This window comes from Apiospora hydei (assembly GCF_038363865.1).
Source record: "Apiospora hydei strain CBS 114990 chromosome Unknown utg000004l_segment0_segment0, whole genome shotgun sequence".
Classification (NCBI taxonomy): Eukaryota; Fungi; Ascomycota; class Sordariomycetes; order Amphisphaeriales; family Apiosporaceae; genus Apiospora; species Apiospora hydei.
The window spans coordinates 8,800,545-8,820,783 of NW_027117363.1; the positions used below are offsets into that span (position 1 = coordinate 8,800,545).

Consider the following 20,239-nt stretch of genomic DNA (forward strand, 5'->3'; position numbering starts at 1 on the left):
TTCTGCAGGGGGCTCTTCTCTTAGAGATAGGGCCTGCCTGGGTCGGCAGGTCGAGTCCCCACGAAAAAAGAGGCCCCATACTAGCCAGAGAGTCTGGGGCAAGTGGGCCAAGGGCCAGGCGCCGGTATCTCTAAACGACCAAGCTACGACGTAGTCGGCTCCATGCCAAGTGGGTATATTTGGTGGGACGGACGGTTGGAGTAATGTTGGTAGTGGTGGTACATGGTAATCTTTTTCGGTGGTAGATAGCCGGGAAGAGGAGGAGAGGAGTTGGGGTCAAATGTGATGGGTGAAGATACGGATAAGGATACTCCAATGCGACATCTAATCAATCGCTCAATGCGCGTCTCCAAAGATGTGCGATATAATTCTCTCCAACTTTTGGTTGATCTCTGTCGATAAAGCCAGGTGGTGGCGACTTGGAATAGATAAGTGGCTTGGTTATTGATCTTACATAGAACTCCAACGAGCGACGTCCAAACGGCTAGGAAAAGTTATGAGATGCTGGTCTCCAAGATACGGGGGTCATATCCCTCCAACTTTTGGTTGATAGTGACATCGCTCACTATCGATAGGGCCAGGTGATAGGTATCTTGAGAGATACCCCAATCTACGCGTACCTCTTCTCCAACTCGTGACGATAGACAGAATTGATAGACGCGTGCTCCCTTCTACCACACGCGCGACATATTGTAGTCTTGGAATCTCTCCAACAAGTTACCGCTGGACCCCTCTCTATACGCGGTCGCCTGCTGTAGCAGGTTTTACCCCGAAACTGGGCGGTAAGCTACATGTAGCTATCTGTTCCTGCTCCAATACCTAGCACGTGTGTTGCCGTACCGAGTGGCCGGTTCCCTATCCCTAGTTTCCGTATCAATCTGGCCTCCTACTCGCTTACCTACTTCTTCATTACACGATACTGGTACTGCCGAGATAGGCGCAATCGCGGCTAGGTACTTAGGTGACTGTGACCCCAAATGCTACCTCACTCCACATGCGTAGGTGACGACCAAGGGCAGATAGATAGCGTGCAGTACGATCGAAAGACGACAATCAGGTGATCTGGATAATATGCATGGCAAGAGTAGGATTGCATCATAGGGGTCCAACTCGTGTTACCTTGGGATCGGTGATCGTGCCGAATGCCGCTGCCTCCTGATAAGCCGATCTTGCACAGAACCTGTAGATCACAAGATAAAAGTGTTTGCATTATATCGCGTTTGGATTAAGAACACAGCATACGAATAAGTAGTAGCTTATATACAGAATGTAGCTATATCACGAAATCTTGGTTAGTATTGGTTCATCCCTCAGCCTGGTCACGACTTGAGCATCGCGCCCGGCTTGGCCGGCATGACTGCGCCTTCTGCCGGTGTGTTCTTGCTCTTGAAGTTATCACAGATCTGCTCCATCGTCACGAACTCGACGCCCTCATGCTTCTTGAAATGCTCAATCAACCTATTCGAGACGGTACGTCAGTAGTCAAGTTCACGTATAGCGTTTCGAGTCTGTGATCTTACCTCTCATGCATCAACAACACCTGCGGCCTCCCCGACACGTCCGGATGAATCGTGATCGGGAAAATAAACTCATCGTACTCCCGGTAGAAGTAATCAAACTGATCGCGCCAGAGGTCCTCGATGTCGCGCGGGTTGACGAAGCCGTGGCTGTTGGCGGCGCCCTTGATGAACATCATGGGCGGCAGGTCGTCAATGTACCAGCTGGCCGGGATCTCGACCAGCCCCGTCTCCTGTCCTTTGACCAGGGGCTTCATCCAGGTTTCGGCTTTCTGCTTGTAGTCGATGTTGGTCCACGTGTCGCCCGTGCGCAGGTAGTAGGCCTGGCAGTCGTGGTGGCTCATGCTGTGGTCGTACTCGATGCCGTAGTCGAGCAGGAGCTGCCCCCTTCTTTGCTGCATTCCCACCTGTTGGCGGAAATTAGAGAATGCGACAAGGGTGGGGGAATCATAGCCTATACGTACCAAGGCGCAACACTACCGCGCGGCGGCTTGCCGGTGAACTCGGTAAGCATCTTGTATGTCTTATCGAGCACGTCCCTCTGCTGCTCAATGCTCATGTCCGACGGGTTCTCATGAGAGTATCCGTGCAGGCCAATCTCATGCCCGGCGTCCCGGACAGCCGCCATATCCTCGGGAAACGTCTCCAGACTGTGCCCGGGAATGAACCATGTGGTCTTCATGTCGTACTTGGCAAACATCTTCAGGAGGCGCTGGACACCAATGGTGCCGGCAAAGAGACCTGCCCTCAGCTCATTAGTGACCGCAAGAACCAGCTTGAAGATAATTGATTGGTGTATGTACATACCTCTGCTGATATCACTCGTTGACTCTTCACCACCGTAGGAGCCAAGCCACCCGGCAACGGCATCCACGTCGACACCATAGCTGATCAGAACTCTCTTCTTGCCCATTTTGGTGGTTTATGCAAAGGCGGATTTGAATATGGTCTCTGCGCAGAAAATTGAAGACCGCAGAAAACACAGTTGAGTTGGTGATTTGACGATCTGAACAACGTCTTACAATATCTCCAATGGCGTCTCTCGGGACATTAGTACATGTAATACTAAACGGCTATCAGGGGCCTAGTATCTGCGGGGTGCGTGGGTGATTGCGGGGAACGTGATAACATGACACAACAGAGGCTGGTCTATCTTGGCACATGATAGAACGTTCCGAAGCCCAATTGGCATTGAAGGATCGGGATTCGGGATGGATCTCAGTAGTTTGTCGATTAGATAGTGACGATGCAGGCAGGTGGATACCTATGGAGTTGGAGACTTGAGCTGATGCTGATAGGGTAGGGGTTAGATATTGGGGTCGAGTTATTGGAGACTTACCCAGCAACCCCAAACCACCGCCTCCAGCTATACCACGCGTCCAGCAAGGAATCTACTTGCAATGAGCCAAGCGAGTATGATTGATAATGGGGTATTCAGGAACACCTGATCCAAATTCCATAGTCCGAATGTGGCAACTTGACTATACCCACTTACAGTAGTTCAATGACACTTGCGTGTTGGAGTCTGGGAAGATCATCTCCAACTCCCTAATCCGGAAACCGGTTGGAGAGACCACAGCCAAGAAAGGCCACGCTCAACCCACTACTTGGCTATGTAGGTACGGGTAGCATATACCTTCCAAAAGGGGAGTAAATCAATAGAGAGGAACGATTTGATTCGTGTTATTCGCCCCTTGACTTGTTCTTTGTCAGCTCGGTGTGTCTTCGTGCTGAGCCGAGCCGAGAGAACCTGGATGGGGCGTCCGTAATGTAAGATTCGTAAAAAGAAAACATACATTACCTTCTGGTTGATTTGGACTTCGTCCTCGATCACCTCAGTCCCAAGTGAAACCAAATTACTGCCAGCGTACATCATTGCCGTCATGTCAGTCTTTTTCAAGGAAGTGGGAGAGTAAGTAGAGCCGGTCGAAGGAAGTTGTCAGAGGCGTTGAGCTAACCAGATACTAGAGCCAACCCAGTCAAGAAGGGCGACGCCGAGGACTTGTTGAAAGACTTTGGTGTAAAGATTGACCCAAAAGATTCGGATGATTATCACCAGCTCCTGGCTGCCGTACATGATTGTGCCGAGCAACTGTTAGAGCTACCAGATTATCAACCTGTGCCCGACTTGAAGAAATATCCTCGGGAGAACTTACACGTTCCTACCGAGTCGGAACAAGTCTATGGCCATGCGTGGGCACACAAGTTCCTCATCAAAGGGGGACCAGTCGAGCAAGCTCTTAGCCGGTAAATCAGTGTGCTTGAAAGACTGCATTGCGGTGGCTGGCGTACCTCAATTCTACGGCAGCGATGCTTTCCCTGCGTGGACCCCATCGACAGATGCCACTGTGGTGACGCGCGTTCTTGATGCCGGCGCGGACATTCATGGCACAGCAGTCTGCGAAAGCTTCTGCAACTCCACGTCTTCATTTACAAGCGCTCAGGGCACTATCGAAAACCCGTATAAGGAAGGCTATTCGGCAGGTGGGAGCACATCAGGAGGTGCTGCGTTGGTTGCTGGAGGGCTCATGGATCTTGCTCTTGGTACCGACCAAGGTGGCTCGATACGAGTCCCATCGTCCCTCTGCGGATGTAAGTTCTAGCCCAAACTTGAGATATACCATGATGTTTCAGCTGACCAGATTTTTAGGTGTCGGTATCAAGCCAACCCACGGGCTAGTCCCATATACCGGCGTAACCTCTGGGGACGCCGTCGATGACCACGCTGGCCCTTTGGCAAGAACGGTGCTAGAAGCTGCGGCGTGTCTTGATGCCATCGCAGGCTATGATGATATAGACGACAGATCCTTGGGCTCCGCGGCGCACGGTAGCTTCGGATTTCTCGAGTCTATCCAATCCGTGGACACGTCCCGATTGCCTCTCTCTGGACTTAGGATAGGTCTCCTCGCCGAAGGGTTTGACCAGCCAGTTGTTGATACGCGGGTAAAAACCACAGTACTCGCCGCTGCTAAGAAATTCGAGCAACTGGGTGCAACTGTTGAGGAAGTTTCCGTCCCTGAGCACTTGCAGGGGCCACTCATCTGGACTATCCAGCAGCGGATCTCCGGGGCTGCAGGCGTCCTTGGCCAGGCCCACGGGCGAAGGGGGCTCTCTCTCACGGAGTTTGAGCAGGCCCGCCTGCCGTGGACTGCCGATAACTTCGACAAGCTGTTTCCCTCGACCAAGAACACAGTTATAAATGGCATCTATCTATCCAAAAACTTCCCTGGACTCTACGGCAAGTCCATCAACATGGCGAGAAAGATCCGCGACGCTTACCAACGGGCTTTCGAGAAATACGATGTCTTGGTCATGCCCACGACACCATATGTTGCCCCGAGACATGGATCGCGGGAGTCACCCCGGTCGTGTTTCGAGCCTAGCATTGGGCTGACGTCCAACACGGCCGTCTTCAATGTGACAGGTCACCCGGCCATGACAGTCCCGGTCGGGTTCGCACCGGCGAAAGAAGACCCCGACGTCCTTCTTCCTGTGGGTATGCAGATCGTAGGTGGATTGTGGGAGGAGAATAAGATGCTGAAGGCTGGCCGAGCTTGGGAGAGCAACTTTGACTGGAAAGAAGCCAAGTCACGACCGAGTCAAGCACCAGTCTTGACCAACGACGGTGTGAAAGACGGCCTGCCCAATGAAAAGACGATGGAGTGGGTCAATGTCAATGCCAACGGGAAGCGGCCACTTGAAGTTGATATCACTACCAGGGAAGTCGCGGGGGTGTTGGCTGCCTAGAGACGATGAAGTTGCCTCGATTGATTTACTGTTATTTTTAGATAGCCTAGCCCGTTTCCAAATAGACCAATATCCTCTACCTCCCCATCCTCAATTGAGTATCTGATCAACATTGCCCGGCTTGGCTTCTGTCCCTCTTGCCCTCAAAGGCAATTCATTCGATCTACGAGAACTTGCTCAACCCCAAAACTGAATGCGCCTCACTACCTATCCCATGTTACCTGCTTTTCACTTTGGCCAGCTACGACAGGTACTCCTTGCTACAGGTCTTCCCAAGCAAGTTTCTAAGTTTTGCTTCTATTTCTATACTTCTTTTTTATGGGAAATTAGTACAACATTACTGCCACATCGTATGGGCAATCAATTGATCGTATATCCGCCGTCCACAACCAATGCATGCCCTTGGATGAACGAGGCTTGGGGTGAGCATAGGAACAGGACGGCATCAGCAACCTCATCAGGCGTCCCCATTCGCTGCATCGGGGCAATATTGATGGCAGGCTTCAATCTCTCCGTCACCTCCGCCGACCCTGTCGTCATTGGCGTCTCTATCACTCCCGGACAGACGCAGTTCACTCTGATCCCGTCTTGCGAGTAATCTATGGCATCAGACCGAGTCATGTTGATGATCGCTGCCTTCGAAGCGCAGTATGGAGCTACAAAAGCGTCAGTCGCTCGCTTGATGCTTGTACGAACCCATCCTCCAAACTCACCTGCATTCGGCCGCGCAACAACACCCAGTTGCGATGCAATGTTGACGACAGCGCCTCTCTGCCTGGGATGCTCCGAAAGGGGCTCCTGCTGCAGCATTCGTGATAGGGCTGCCCGAGATGAGAGCCATGTGCCTTTGTAGTTGACCTTGTTGATCAAGTCAAAGGCCGAGGCTTTGGTCTCATGGGATCGGAGGTTTTCTCCCAGAATGCCTGCACAGTTTACTGCATAATCAACGCGAGAGAAGGTTTTGGAGATGTCTGCAACAAAGGAGTTGACGAAGTCTTCATCTGATATATCCCCGTCGCGACTATTTATCTGGGCTTTCGGATTGATTTTGAGGATGGCATCCCGCGTGCTGTCCAAAGACTTTTTGTTGATATCGGTTATGGCGATGCGCGAACAGCCGGACCGAGCAAACGCTTTTGCCACAGCAGCCCCAATTCCTGGAGTTGCATGAGTCTCGGGACGCCAAACAATCGGCAAAAAGGAGACTCACCAGTCCCGCCAGCTCCGGTGATGTACGCAACACCAGGAAGTCTGAAGACGGCGCCAGCCATGGTTTCTTATTTTGTTGTTGATTAATTGCAATCTTCAACTCTACAGTGCCCAGATGCGTTTCGTACGGAACGACCACGACAGTATCGACGGGTTTAACGCTGGTTATCTACTTCCGGGTAAGCAGTCAGGCTGGTATCAGTGTCAACCGCGAACCAGCCACTCGGCCCAGGTCGGGCTTGTTACCCCAATTAGACAAATGGCCTTTTACGTTACGAATCTCCATACAATGACGGTCATCTGCCGACATCGTGCCCTTCTCATTGACCAGTGCCCACTTAGGCCAGATAAGAAGAAGTGGAGAAGCAGTTGTTCGCGAGTCATTGACCACTGTCGGCTATCTGGGAAATATTGGAGTGAAAGCGGACACTACCCCACTCGACGATCGTCAAGAGCGAGCCGAAAGCCCCAAGGCAGCTTTAAGTCCCCCCCCATGTTCCCTCCACTTTCATTCTAACTCATCTCCAACATCTCCATCCTTCTCCTCCTCCAACATGGAGGCTCAGACGACTTCAGCCCAGCGACCCGGCGGCGGCGGTGCCAGCAACGGGCGCAGACGTCGTGGAGCGGCCGCCAAGGGGAACACACACATGCCCACACTGTGGCCGGACCTTCAAGCGTTCCGAGCACAAGGAGCGCCATGTGAGGACTCGTCAGTTTTACCCCGGATTTTCCACTTGTCAATCTACCCCAGATTCCAGAGTCATGCCATGGGCATGGCACGACACGTCAAAGCTTTGCCCGCTCGCTCTAGTTCCCTAGTGGGAATAAGATGGGATATACCGAGGCTATGACCATTTCACGCGTTGGCAGTGTAACAATGGCGAACGCACAGGATAAACACAACATGAACATCTGCGCGCATTTACGCAAATGGCTGTTTTGCTTATCCCTGATGCTACCCTGAGCGAACATGACATTGGCCCGATTCGAGGCTGCAGAACGCTGATCGACCGGCAGACACCAAGGAGAAACCGTTTATTTGCCACTGCGGAGCTGCATTTACACGACGGGACTTATTAACCCGCCACCAGCGAATCGCCTTGCATGAGAAGACGCCGGACGGGCCACCGGATAATGCATCCGACAAAGGCCACCAAACATCAGGAGTCGATGATATGGCAGCCGCCGCAGCCGCCGCATCATTATCGGGAATGAGTATGAATCCGTGGGCGCATCAATCACAGCAGCCATTGGGCGCCAATGGCTATCGGACCGACCCAAGGTTGGAAGACCCTCAGGGTATCATCGGCCAACCCTACCAACAACCTCTCCTGCCTCAGGAGTACTATGAGAATGGTGAGTGCGGAAAGCGAGACGCGACCTGATTTGGGTGAGCCTTTACTGATGAATCCTTCCGGGGGTTATCAATCAGGCCAAGATATGGCCGGATTTGACCAATTCCGAGAATTTGCGAATTTCCTAGATGGCGTTGGGCTGCCGGCGGAATGGAGCCCGTATTTTCAGCCGGACACGGAAAACGAAATGCTAGATCCCGAATTAAGGGATTCCAGGCCCGAATCGGACCTGACGGCCCCCAACGGACGAGCTGGTACTCCGTTCAGTTATTGGCTCCCGTCGGCTCCCGAAAAGAGCAAGCTCTCGGAAGGCCAATCGGAACACAGTAAGTGCCGACTATTTTCTATGCCGAGAGCGTTTGGCGCGTCTCCCTCACGTACCGAAAACCCGACCCTCCTGCAACTTGCTTGAAATTAATAACACCGTTCCCAAGGTATCCATGTCCAGAATGGCTATCGAGTTGCAACGTGACGCTTCTTGGCTACATGGAGAAGCAAGCTTGTCATATATCTGGTACACTCCAACATGGGTGTACTGAGGAGCGGCGCCGAGGGCTCGGCTGCACATATGTTTATATGAACAAAAATGGGAATAGTTGCGCTGACTTTGCTGTTCTCTCTCCAAAGAACCTCGTGGTGTAGAGACGGTCTCGACGCCGTTCAGAGTGACGGAGGACCAACGTGACTGCCTGGCTTCCCACTTAGAGTCCTTCCGAGATGTCATAGATGCCGACTTTGTGCTGCCGTCGCGCCATGCCCTCACGAGATACGTAACCTCGTACTTTCAAGGCTTCCACTTGCATATGCCATTCATCCACCAGCCAACATGGATGATGCACGAGACCGCGCCAGAGCTCGTGTTGGCGGTTGCCACCATGGGCTCGCAGTACTGCTTTGAACACCGCACTTCGGAGAGGCTGTTTCGAGCCGGAAAAGCCGTGTTGATGGAAAGACTGCTCTTAGAAAACTCGCGTTTCGGCCCCAAGACCAAGACATTCCTGAACATCCATAATTACTGCCCGGTAGGTGGTGCCGACTGCAACTCACACATGGACGGAATAGCTCGAGATCGCGGACCCTGGGCGCCCATTGACACGGTTCGTGCTCTGGTGATACTGATGGGCTACGCAACCTGGGAACGAAACGAGAAGTTCGTAGTGGAGGCATTCTCCTTGCAAAGTCTGCTCGTACAGGTGCTACGCGATATTGGATTGGATGAGGAACCAGAAGCAGGAAGCATCTCTGACCCAAAGTCTGCCTGGCTTGCCTGGGTGCACCACGAGTCGGTCCGTCGCACCAAGCTGATATCGTTCACATTCCTTCACACCCACAGCGTGGCCTACAACGTGTACCCGGTACTGCGTAGCAACGAAATCCACCTACGGCTGCCTTGCTGTACGGCAGAGTGGAAGGCGCTCTCCCCGGCGCAGTGGCAACTGGCGCGATGCGAGACACGCAAGGAACAGCTCAACTTCCAAGATGCACTGTCGTCTTTGCTCAGGTTCGCCGATGGAACTGCGCCTCTGGACCCGATACCAACGCCCCTGGGCAACTATGTGCTGCTGCATGGTCTGCTCCAGAGGATCCATATTGTGCGAGACTTGTCGCTTCCCATCATGGACCAGTCGGCTTCCCTACCTCCTGAAGAAGTTAATAAACTAGAGTAAGTCATTTCACTTGGCCAATGTCTTATTGTCATATATACCACACACGTGTGCTTAAACTTCCTTGTTCTTCTTTCGTTAGGCGCGGCCTACGCTCCTGGACCACAGGCTGGCAACAAGCACCCGAATCAAGCCTCGACCCCAATAACGAGAACGGGCCCATCCCCTTCACTTCGAGCTCCCTGCTGGGCCTCGCCTACGTCCGCATCTACCTGAACCTGGGCCCGTACCGCCAGCTCGAGACGCGCGACCCGGCCCGCATCGCGCGCGCCCTGTGCCGCGCCCCCAGCGTCGAGCGCAGCGACGGCGTCATCTCGGCCTTGCTGTACGCCGCCCATGCCCTCAGCGTGCCTGTCCGCTTGGGGATCGACCGTGTCGCCCGTAGTCAGGCTTTCTTTTGGAGCGTGCGGCATTCGCTTTCGGGGCTGGAGTGTGCGGTGTTGTTGAGCAAGTGGCTGCTCTCGCTGCAGGAGTCGGGCATGGATGTGCCATTGACCGGTAAGAAGCTATCTGCATTTCTTTTACCCCCTGCATCCCTAATCTACATCTGGCCAAAAGAGGGAAGTCAGTCAATGTTTGCTAATATCGGAAGCCACGACGACAGACAGCGAAGACCGCATCCTGCACTGGGTCCGCTGCATCGTCGAAGAAGCCTACGCCGTCGTCGACTTCGACGACGACAATAGTAATAATGGCTGCAGTGGCGAGGAGGAACTCGACGTCCCGACCGAGCCCGGCAGCCTCAGTCTTGCCGTGCTCAAGATCTGGGCCCATTTCTTCAAGAGCAATACCCAGTGGCCCTTCATCAACATCATCGGCAAGAGTCTGGAGAAGTACCGCGAAATTCTTCAGCGCGGGGCCCCCGTGGCCGTGGCGGCCAATGCCAGCAATAACACTATTACCAACGGCACCGTACAGTCGGCGGTGGCGGTGCCGCCGATGGTGGTGCCCGTGCCAGTGCCCGTGCCGACTTTGACGAGGATGGCGTCGGCGGCGACGAGTACTGGATGAGGCTTGCGGACTGGCTACCAAGGCCGCATGCAGTACCCGAGCACAGCAAAGGGAAGATGAACAGGAGAGCAGGCATATATGTATGAACCGCTACCTGTCTGAAAAGGTTGAAGTACTGGAGACATTGTTGATATATGAACAACTGGTGAGTCCCGGCGACGCCCCTTTTCTTCATTGGCATGATATAAAACTAGTATACATTGCTCACCCGTTACTACACAGGCGAAAGAAGATAGCAAAATGGCAGTCGCAATATGTATCTTTGAAAAGGGACGGGCAGGGTGGGGAAGGGATTTGAGGGGAGGGAAAAAACGGTAACGAAACCCAAAAAGGGGGCAGGCAGCATATAGAGTCGGGACAGGCGAAAGACCAGAGGCGTGTGTGCAAACACAAATGTTTAGTCAAATGCATATATGGATGGCATTAATATATATACCCCCGAGATTAGATGAGTATGGTGGGTGTTGTTTCTCTTTTGGGATCACTATGATGTTCCGTAATCCTAATTCAAAGCATCCAAGTAAATTCAAATGAGGTACGAATCCGATCCCCTCTGGAGTCAAACCTTTGAAGCTTCAAACCCCAGACTTGCCTCATTTTCTAAGTTCATTGCCCTTTCGGTACCTTCCGGACAAAATCTCGGCACGAGCTGCGAGCGACTGACTACCTATATAAACCCAAGACTGAGACCTAAAGAAACGATTTTTAAATATTCTTCCATCAAACCATCATAACCACTTGGGTACCAAAACCATCGTCCCCTGGAGGGTCGGATGTGACAACGGGTGTTCGCATAAACACGAGAGATCAGACACGAGAAAAATGATGACAAGCCAGCCCCATCCCAAAAAGGTCCATCGGTATTTTACCATGGTCAGGAAGGAGATGTGCCTCGGCCAGACTGATTTCCGGGATGAGCAAACAAGAGATGGTCGATCAAGTGTGACACCAAAGCAAAGCGATGTTGGCCCAGTTGGGGGAGTAAAGGGAGGTGATGGGTGATAGATAGTATTACATCAACCCATGGACCTTCTAGATATTCCTCCCATGTATGTTGTGTTCCGTGTTTTCTCATGTATATTCGTATTAATAGACGCTTATATAGGTATGATACATTGGCACGCCTTATTCACAGTCCGCAATACGAGCGAGCGGGGAGGCCGGAGCTTCTTCAGGGGCGCCGTGGTGTTGTCCTTGATGGGACAATTTTGTTTGCATTGAATGGAAAGCTAGGTTGAAAGTGCAACATTATGTATGTTTCTTTTGAAATGCTATCTATCATTGCCTCGACGAAGTAAAATCAACATCAATATTCATGTTGCTTGCGCGCCTGCTTGGTTGCCTGCCTGCTTTTCCAGGTTTGTATCACAGTCCCCTTCTTTCCCCTGATCCCAAAAGGGCGGCGGCTTCGAGCTTGCACCACTCTTGAAACCATTATCAGGTTGCGAGGTTTCGAGGGTTTTGCCACCACCGAAGAGTCCTTTGGGTTTCTTCATTTGTTGAGATACTCTTAATTCAGCTTGCCACTGTACTACTACTCCTTAGAAACGCCCGCAGCCCCCTTGACCCCTCCCAACTTCTGCTGCATCGTAGACGCCACCACATCCGCAAACTTATGCACCGACTCCTTGACATTCTCGTAGCTCTCAGAGATAGTCATCGGCTCCTCCGATACCGTCGTCTTGTTGGCGTTGTTGTCATCGTTTGTAGCCTGCTGCTTAGCACCGTGAGCTGCCGTATTTGATGTTCCTTCTTCCCCCTTCCCCTCTTCCTTTTCTTTCTCCTCTCTACCACTCTTCTCCTTCTTGTCCTTCTCATCCTTCGCTATAGCCGCCGCCGCCGCCGCAGCCGTCGCTTCCGGCGTCGGCGTACCAATATCGCTACCCCTACCGCTCTCATGCCGACCCCCTCCCAGATGCATGCGCTCTAGCGCCTTGACCGTCGCCGCGCTCGCCTTGTTCATCCCCCGAGGACGCGAGCCCCGGTAAACTGCGGCCCGCCGCGAGGATCATCGAGTCGTCGCCAAAGTACTTCTCCTTCTCATTCACGAAGCGGGTCAAGTACGCCGTCTTCTTGGGCGGGCGCGGGCGGCCGTCAGCGCCGTCATCGGGGCCGCGCTGCCGGTTCTCGGCGCGGATGCGCTCAATCTCGGCCTCGAAGGCGCGATCATACAGGTTGAAGTCGATGCCCGTCGGCGAGTCCGACACAATGTCCGCGGGCGTCTCCGCGTGGTTGAACTCGTCACGGCCGCCGAGGCCGATGCCCAATAGGCGGGGCGAGTGGTCGGTGGGCTCGTGTGCGTGGCCCTTCTCCCCTGGGGGGAGTGTCGGATCCTCCTCCTCCTCCTCCGGCTTGAGATGCCATCCAGGCTTTGCGAGCCTCGACGATGTCGGCCGCCTCCTCTGCGACGGATTTATGCCGAGGCCGGCCCGTGGGAGGGGGTGTTGACTGCTCCCTAGGCTCGGGTTGTTTCTGTTCGGGCTCTTTGTGTTCGGGCTCTTTGGGAATGTAGGAGTCATTCCATGCGACCACTGGATTACCAGGTTGGTAATTAGGATGGTAATTAACAGGAGCACTGGGGATCTGCAGCGTCCTCGGCGTCCGCGGCGTCCTAGAGCCAGGGGTACTGGGACGACTCCTGGCCAGAAGTCCCTTGAATTTGTTGATGGCCATCATCTGCCCAATTGCGTTAGCCCGGCACTTTCTCTGAGGGTTCTGCGACACAACTTACCACCGTGAGCATGTTGCTCATCTTTGGTGTGAAGGCATGGTTGACTTCTAGGTCGTTGGGCATATCGATCATGTCGGAACAGTTCTCCACCTCAGATAGGAGAGGATCGCTGCCGTTCAGAGTCACCCACGGATGTTCCTACAACCGTCAGCAAATCCCCCCAAATAGCATGCATGCTATAACAAGTTAAAGGCTCACTCTTATTTCCGACATGCATATCCTCGTGCTCGCATCCTTGTCGAGGAGCCGAGTAATCAGATCCCTGAACTCCGGCTCCTCGTCTTCAGGGAGTTCCGGTTGATCGTTCCGGATCGCCTCGTACATGTCTAGCACGTTATCCCGCTTGTAAGGCAGCTTGCCGTACTTGAGGCAGTACAGCGTTACACCCATGGCCCATATATCTGCCGCTTTGCCCGAAACATCTCCGTGTCTTACTATGCAGAGCTCGGGCGGCAGGAAAGCGGGCGAGCCCGCAGACTTGGCCGTCATCATGGTATCGGGCTTCTCAAAGATCTCCGAGACACCGAAATCGACAATCTTCAGGATGTCGTCCTCGGTAAGGAGTAGGTTGTCCGGTTTGATGTCGCGATGTATGACTCCCTGTGCGTGCACTGCAATATCCTGGTCAGAACCCCACGGCCTGGATCGTTATATCAAGCAAAGCACGAATAGCACTTACAGTACTCGATACCCAGAATTAGATCACGGAACCAATGCCGGCATTGTTCTTCGGGATAAGGGTCAGCGCGATCGTCCAAGCCGACCTTCATGACGACGCCTTTCTTGCACATCTCCAGCACCATCCATAGGGAGTCTTCCTCGGGATCATCCAAGACCTCGATGAGCTGCACCAGATTCGGGTGGTTTAGCTTCTTCATGATGGCGATCTCCTCCCGGATCAGGAACAGGGCGTCCTTAGCCTCAGCGGCGTCGTGCTGGCTGAGCTGCTTCATGTGCGCCGGCCAAGGGCCGGGGCCACGCCCTCCGCGACCTGCCGGGGGAAGCGGCCGGGCCTCCCCGCGCCGGGAGGTCGCCTCAGAATATTGGACTGGGCTCTCTTCCGTAGTCGGGATTTGGAGAACTCCTTGATAGCCTAGACGGTAACATGGTAAGCCTCGTAGACTAAGTGCCAAGAACCACTCTTGCCCTGTCCAAGCCATGCTTTGTTACGCCATTGGGCATGGTGGATGGCTCAGTTTGGGGATTATTTGGGAAATTGGTTCGTACAAATTCGGCCCCGAACTGGTCTGTCGCAACATGGACAGCACCATAGGAGCCCCTGCCGATCTCCTCGCGGATGATGTACTGGTTTATTCGGAGCTTGGTGCCGTCGGCATCGTCACTAGTGTATTCGGACCGTGCATTGAGGGTTTCCTGTGGTAGTTGTTAGTCAAAGTCCCTGCCTTGTTTCTTTCTCTTGGCATGCAGCGGCCGCTCCCAAGTTTCCCAAGTCGAAGCCACCTGCACGAAGCTTCGAAAGCTTAGCAAAGATTGTACCCACCTTGACCTCGCGATGCTGAGAGGGCGTTCGCTTGTGGTGTCGCAACGGGCTTTGGTATTGCTGAGCAGCAGGGGCAGAACTAATATTGCAATTGGCATATATCAGCGATGTGTTATGATAAGAGTGCAATGCACTATGGCCCAGGGTGCAATGCGAATGCAAATGCGATGCGATGCGGGGTGGTGGTCGTGGTCGTGGTCGTGGTCGTGGTCGAAGCGGGACAGATAACGAGAGCTATCCATAGACCTGGGCTGGGCTTACATGTGCGCCATGAGCGAGGGCCGCCGCTCCTTGGCAGGAGACGCACCATCTGCCTGGATGGAAATGGTGGGAGAGGCGAGGAGGGTCTTGATGTCTGGGTTCGCGGCATGGCCGACTTCTCGCGAGCTCGTCGTGTCGCTTCGTGTGCGCTCGTTGGGCGGTGCCTCGAGCGTCGCGGTTGGAGGGGCAGTCGCCGTGACGGGTTCCGTCATGGTTGCGGAGCTATTTGCTCGCCTCAGAAGGGCGAGTCAGCAGCAAGACTCCGAGGTTGGGACGAAGCCAAAGTTTGTGGCAAGCAAGAAGCACCCGAGCGCCGAAAAGAGTTATTTGGAATAGTATATGTATATACCTCTCTAAGTAATATACATAAGTCGCTGTGAGGCTCAGACAGAAAAAGAAGAAGTGGTGGAAGTAAGAAGTGCCTTGTAGGCGGAAAGGCAGATCGATAGAGCAAAGGCCTGTGAGCAGTCGAAACGTATTATCTACGAGAAAATACCTACAGCAATATTTTTGCCAGGCTCCCAGCTCCCCAGCAAGACAGCATGCGAGTAGGGAAAAGGCATCCACCAGGGACCGACTTACCTATCTGCATGGTACTACATTGTACCCCTACCCCTACTACCCTTGGAGTCACCACCTACCAGAGGGTCTCATGGCTAGACATGTTCAGCCCAACGCCCAAGCTAATTCCCCATGGGTAGCGAATCATGGTGCGTACGGACAGCTTGACCCCTGCCTGTGTGCATCCATCTGGCTAGTTGAGTAGTCTATCCATCATTGCCATCCCGGTCGTGGGCGCGGACGAGGATGGCTCTGAAGAATCGATATTTGATACGAGGCTGCGCCGGCAAATCACAATGGATGATCCCTCGTTTGACCGAAAACTGTATTTGATTGTGGTATTTGTTTTCTACGGAGTCTGGACCTTTGCACGGCAGTTGTCATTCTGCAGCAGAGTCTCCAACCTTCAACTACAGAGTGCCGAGGTGATGTGTCGTATCACTGAAAAGAAAGAAAGAGGCAAGTAAGGCACCCCGCGGGCCCGCGCTTGCAGTGGTACATGTACCTGTAGACTGTACCTGTAGAGGCTGCCGATCCCGGCTAAGCGGCTCCCTGTGCAAGATGCCCATCCTTGGGAGTTGGGACTTTTGGGGGCCGGGCCCAGACCAGAATCCGGTCAGCTCGCAAGCCAGGCGCCAGGCTAGGACCCTGACGGTGGACGGGCAGGACGGGAGTCAATTGAACAGACAACCTTACACTAACGCCGATCAAGAAGAGTATCGCAGTGCCAAGTCACCTACTAATGTTATCCATCACGTAGCATTCCATGTAGACGAGGCTGTACCTGCATTGCATAACTTGCCTACATCATATTTTATCTACCGACACAACTACCAGACAGCAGTCGGAACGAATCCCGCAGAGACGGAATACGTCGAGTCATATCACACTACCTGTCTGAGGAAAACGACGACGATCCAACGAACGACGAAACGACGGCCCACGATAGCAAGCGTACATAGAGCAGCGCCGTTTGATTGACCGCGAGCAATGTGAATGCGACGAGGCCGGACTTGGGATACCCTTCTTCTTCTTCTTTTTCTTCTTTCTTAGCCCCGGACGACGGCGAAAGTCGCCCAAACGCTTGAACCATGCCGGTCCAAGTCTTTTCCTTCTACATCTTCGACCGACACAGTCAGTACCACCGCCGCCCTTCACCTACCCGCTGCTATCATGCGGCCCTCCTCCTCCTCCTCCTCCCCCTCCGTCCGGACATCATGAGCTAACGGCCTCCTCCCAACAGCCGAGTGCATCTACTCCAAACTCTGGATCGCCCCTCCACCGCCGCGCCCCCTCTCAACCCAACACACCACCAGCGACCACCTCCTAACCTCCCCCCCCGCCCTCCTCCTCCTCCGCGTCCCTGCACCCGCACCGCCAATCCGCGCCCGCGGGCCCCCTCCCGACCTCCTCGTCCTCCAACAGCAACACCGGCCTCAGCGGCGGCGGCGGCGCCTACCGCGACAGCCGCAGCGCCGCGACCCGCGCCAAGGACGACGCCAAGCTCATCTTCGGCACCGTCTTCAGCCTGCGCAACATGGTCCGCAAGCTCGGCGGCGACGACGACGCCTTCATCAGCTACCGCACCGCCCAGTACAAGCTGCACTACTACGAGACGCCCTCGAGCCTGCGCTTCGCCATGCTGACGGAGCCGGGCGCGCTGAGTATGCGCAATGTCTTGCACCAGATCTATATCAACCTCTGGGTCGAGTATGGTGAGTCCTGGCTGTTTCCTTATGGGTAGGGAAGAGGACGTGAGAGGTTCCCAGGAGGAAGTATGGGAATTCGATATCGGGGATACCACACAGGCCTGGGGAAGCTATATGGTGACGTCTATCGGTACGAGAGGGCTAACACAATCCGCAGTTGTCAAAAACCCCTTATCGCCTGTCGAGCATAAGAACGGCGACGGTGTGAGGAACGAGATGTTCGAGATGGGCTTGGATAAGTTCGTCAGGGGTTTGATGTGATTTGGGGGCAAAGGAACAAAACCAAACCCGAATTTAGACGCGACGAGGGTGGACAGGCATCACTTAATAGGGGGGGCTACAGATGCCGCCTCTGTATGATCACAAGCCTGAGTCCCTGTGCGACTTGGAAGAAGTCTAAGAGATATGACTAGCGGAAAGATCTACCACGATATATGATCCAAAGAGGCCTCATGTGGTGGTAATTATTGAGCGTCTCCGGTAGGGTCCCATTCCTCCAGTTCGGAACAGAGGGAGCCAGAAGCCTAGAGGCATGCCCAGGGCGCATCGATGGGGCTACATGGATGTTGAGACCTTCAATCACAGTACAATCGATTGTTGTCGCCTTGATAAAGGGAAGATACATACATAGATAGCGGCGGTGTGTTTCTATAATATGCGCCGAGTCGCGACGCCCGGCCCCCTTGCCTGTATTGTATTGATACATTGTAACTGCCATCCTCGTTGCCATGTAAGGCCTATGTTGACTCCCCGGCGGATAATGCACCGAACAAAAAAATTAATGTCATAAAAGGAATCCCGTTCAATCATCAGGACCGCCGTCTTGTCTTATCTGCCACCGTCCTCTATACAATGCTCCCCATACATGGTCAGGTAGTCAAAATACAATTGGGGTTCCAAGGTTTAAATAAAATAAGACAGACGACACCCCTTATTTCTGCTGCTGTTGCTGTTGCGAAGCCTTCTCCCACACACTCTCAAACGAGATCTGCGAGGGTTCGGGCTCGACTAGAACCATACTCTCCTCACCACCAGTCGTCACCCCCGTAGTCATCTGGCTACTGCTTTGCTCGGGCGTCTTCTGCTGCTGCTGTGATTGTTGCGATTGGCTCGCCGCCAGCACGTCCTCCCCCTCGTTCTGGATCTCGTTCTCCCAGTTGCTCGAGTAGACGACCGCCGCGAAGGCCTCGAGATCGGGCACCTGCTCCATGGCCTGTAGGTACTCGTTGGGCATCATGCCGTGGCCGATGGCGTGGGCCTGGCGCGTCAGCACGGACAGGATCTTGGGCAGCAGGACCACCTTGGCCGAATGTTCAGGATCTTCCAGTTCGGGGATGGACGGGCTGAGGTGGGCGGGCAGCTCGAAGGCCCCCCGGTAGCAGTTTCTGCGTGTGAAGCATCGCGAATCCAGCATCCAGGACCAGTGTTAGCACGTGCGAGAAGGCGGGCGACTCGATCAGGTCCGAAGTCTCGTCCAGGAGCCGCCGCAGATTTGTGGCGGAGGAACTCGTTGTTTCGGCACCTCCGGGTCCCTGGGTCTGGGTCTCCGCCGTTGCGCTCTCGCCGAGCACGCCCGACTCCCGGAGGACATGGTCCTCCATGTCGCGCGGGGGCAGGACTATCGCCAGCCACTTGGTTCCCCTCTGCTCGCCCTTCTTCAGGTTGTCGCTACCCCCTCGATCTTCTTGCGCACCTCGAGGGTGAGCTGCGTGAAGGTGTCATAGCTCAGGAGGTCCCGCGGGCTGAGGTGGCCGAAGACGTCGCGCACGGCCTCCTCGACCCGCCGGCCCAGCTCCTCCCAGCCCTTGTTCAGCAGCCACCAGCTGAAGGTCAGGTACTTGCGGTTGATGTCAAAGTCGCTGCCGTAGACCTGGTGCTCCGGGTCGTTCTCGTCGTCGTTGTTTTCCAGGCTGATCGTGGACTGGGCGGTCCCCGTGGCGAGCGAGATGACGCTCGAGAGGTAGCTCCGGCGGCCCAGGAGGTTGAGCTGGACCCGGGTGAGCATCGTGAGGAGGGCGAGCGTGTATACTAGTGTGAAGGCGCGGGTGATGGCTGATACGTAAAGGCACCCGAATGATCAGCCACTGTCTCCTTCCGAATATTGTACTTGTCCTTCAGTGCTTCACCGACTTACAGCTGATCGTCAAGTCGTCCCAAAGCTGTCGCTTCGTCCTCCGCGGCTTCGGCGCAGGGGCTTGTCCGCCGTCCTGGGCTCCTTCTCCCGTCTGCGAAGACGGAGGCAGCGTCATCTGGCTGGCGTGCACGCCGCTCTCGCTCTGTACGCTCGCGCTCGCGACGCTCTTGCCCTCCTCACCCTCGGTCAGGGTGGTGTCCGCTATGCTCGGCGGCGTCGCATTGGAGTCGCCGCTGCGCGTGCTCTTGGCCGCGCTCTTCATCTGCTGGATCTCGAGCGTGATCTTCTCGGTGTTCATCGCCTCCAGGATGTTGGCCGTGGCGGTGGGCAGGAGGGCGAGGACGGTGAAGGTACAATCCTCCTGATTCTGTTCGAATCGTCGGCGAAGACTATATTACGCGAACGAAGGTCGATGATCAGTTTCAAAGCAAGGCGAAGGGGGCTTCTGGATGGACGGATAGATGGCGGCCCAACAAGAGGCGACGTACTTTTCCTTGGCGATACGGTCGCTACTCATGCGCTCGCGCGCATCGTTGATTTTGTTGAGGACATATTGTGTGGCTAGATAACCAGCGCCGACGACGCCGACACCGACTGCGATGGGCGTCCTATTGCGGCGAAACCACCGTCTCGTCGCGGAGAGCATCGTGATGTCGTAAGTGTCCCAATACCGAGGACGGACACAGGTTCGGGTTCCCAAGGAGCTATTGAAAAACCATGGGAGATTTGAAGAGAAGGAGAAAAACACGGAAACAAGAATTACAAAGTGGCTTGAGAAATGTGAGTGCGATTGAGTGATCAGAAGCTCTAGAGTGGGATTGGAGCTCTACACGTGT

The 20,239-nt window shown here is 54.3% G+C and overlaps 7 protein-coding genes across 7 annotated transcripts; 3 read left to right on the plus strand and 4 right to left on the minus strand.

Annotated features, from left to right (window-relative positions):
* Positions 1-1,319: 1,319 nt before the first annotated feature.
* Positions 1,320-2,430, minus strand: PG997_005230 (uncharacterized protein; the record flags this gene model as incomplete). The annotated part of the gene is made up of 3 exons (XM_066809545.1): positions 1,320-1,458; positions 1,521-1,904; positions 1,982-2,430. 3 exons carry the CDS (start codon positions 2,428-2,430, stop codon positions 1,320-1,322), a joined length of 972 nt encoding a protein of 323 aa, XP_066673163.1.
* A 970-nt stretch (positions 2,431-3,400) lies between these two features.
* PG997_005231 (uncharacterized protein) lies at positions 3,401-5,264 on the plus strand (the record flags this gene model as incomplete). The annotated part of the gene is given in 4 exon segments (XM_066809546.1): positions 3,401-3,429; positions 3,486-3,710; positions 3,724-4,109; positions 4,168-5,264. 4 exon segments carry the CDS (start codon positions 3,401-3,403, stop codon positions 5,262-5,264), a joined length of 1,737 nt encoding a protein of 578 aa, XP_066673164.1.
* Positions 5,265-5,624: 360 nt separating this feature from the next.
* On the minus strand, positions 5,625-6,535 carry PG997_005232 (uncharacterized protein; the record flags this gene model as incomplete). The annotated part of the gene is made up of 2 exons (XM_066809547.1): positions 5,625-6,421; positions 6,475-6,535. The coding sequence occupies 2 exons, from the start codon at positions 6,533-6,535 to the stop codon at positions 5,625-5,627; spliced, it is 858 nt and encodes a 285-aa protein (XP_066673165.1).
* A 492-nt stretch (positions 6,536-7,027) lies between these two features.
* PG997_005233 (C2H2 type zinc finger domain-containing protein) lies at positions 7,028-10,506 on the plus strand (the record flags this gene model as incomplete). Its single annotated transcript, XM_066809548.1, has 6 exons — positions 7,028-7,175; positions 7,494-7,832; positions 7,909-8,157; positions 8,459-9,494; positions 9,578-9,993; positions 10,100-10,506. 6 exons carry the CDS (start codon positions 7,028-7,030, stop codon positions 10,504-10,506), a joined length of 2,595 nt encoding a protein of 864 aa, XP_066673166.1.
* A 1,534-nt stretch (positions 10,507-12,040) lies between these two features.
* PG997_005234 (uncharacterized protein) lies at positions 12,041-15,211 on the minus strand (the record flags this gene model as incomplete). Its single annotated transcript, XM_066809549.1, has 10 exons — positions 12,041-12,360; positions 12,446-12,815; positions 12,892-13,182; positions 13,238-13,375; positions 13,436-13,848; positions 13,917-14,181; positions 14,217-14,330; positions 14,465-14,611; positions 14,739-14,817; positions 15,000-15,211. 10 exons carry the CDS (start codon positions 15,209-15,211, stop codon positions 12,041-12,043), a joined length of 2,349 nt encoding a protein of 782 aa, XP_066673167.1.
* A 1,440-nt stretch (positions 15,212-16,651) lies between these two features.
* Positions 16,652-17,530, plus strand: PG997_005235 (uncharacterized protein; the record flags this gene model as incomplete). The annotated part of the gene is made up of 3 exons (XM_066809550.1): positions 16,652-16,698; positions 16,986-17,275; positions 17,427-17,530. 3 exons carry the CDS (start codon positions 16,652-16,654, stop codon positions 17,528-17,530), a joined length of 441 nt encoding a protein of 146 aa, XP_066673168.1.
* A 670-nt stretch (positions 17,531-18,200) lies between these two features.
* Positions 18,201-20,049, minus strand: PG997_005236 (peroxisomal biogenesis factor 3; the record flags this gene model as incomplete). The annotated part of the gene is made up of 5 exons (XM_066809551.1): positions 18,201-18,569; positions 18,610-18,921; positions 18,942-19,321; positions 19,404-19,792; positions 19,892-20,049. 5 exons carry the CDS (start codon positions 20,047-20,049, stop codon positions 18,201-18,203), a joined length of 1,608 nt encoding a protein of 535 aa, XP_066673169.1.
* Positions 20,050-20,239: the final 190 nt, after the last annotated feature.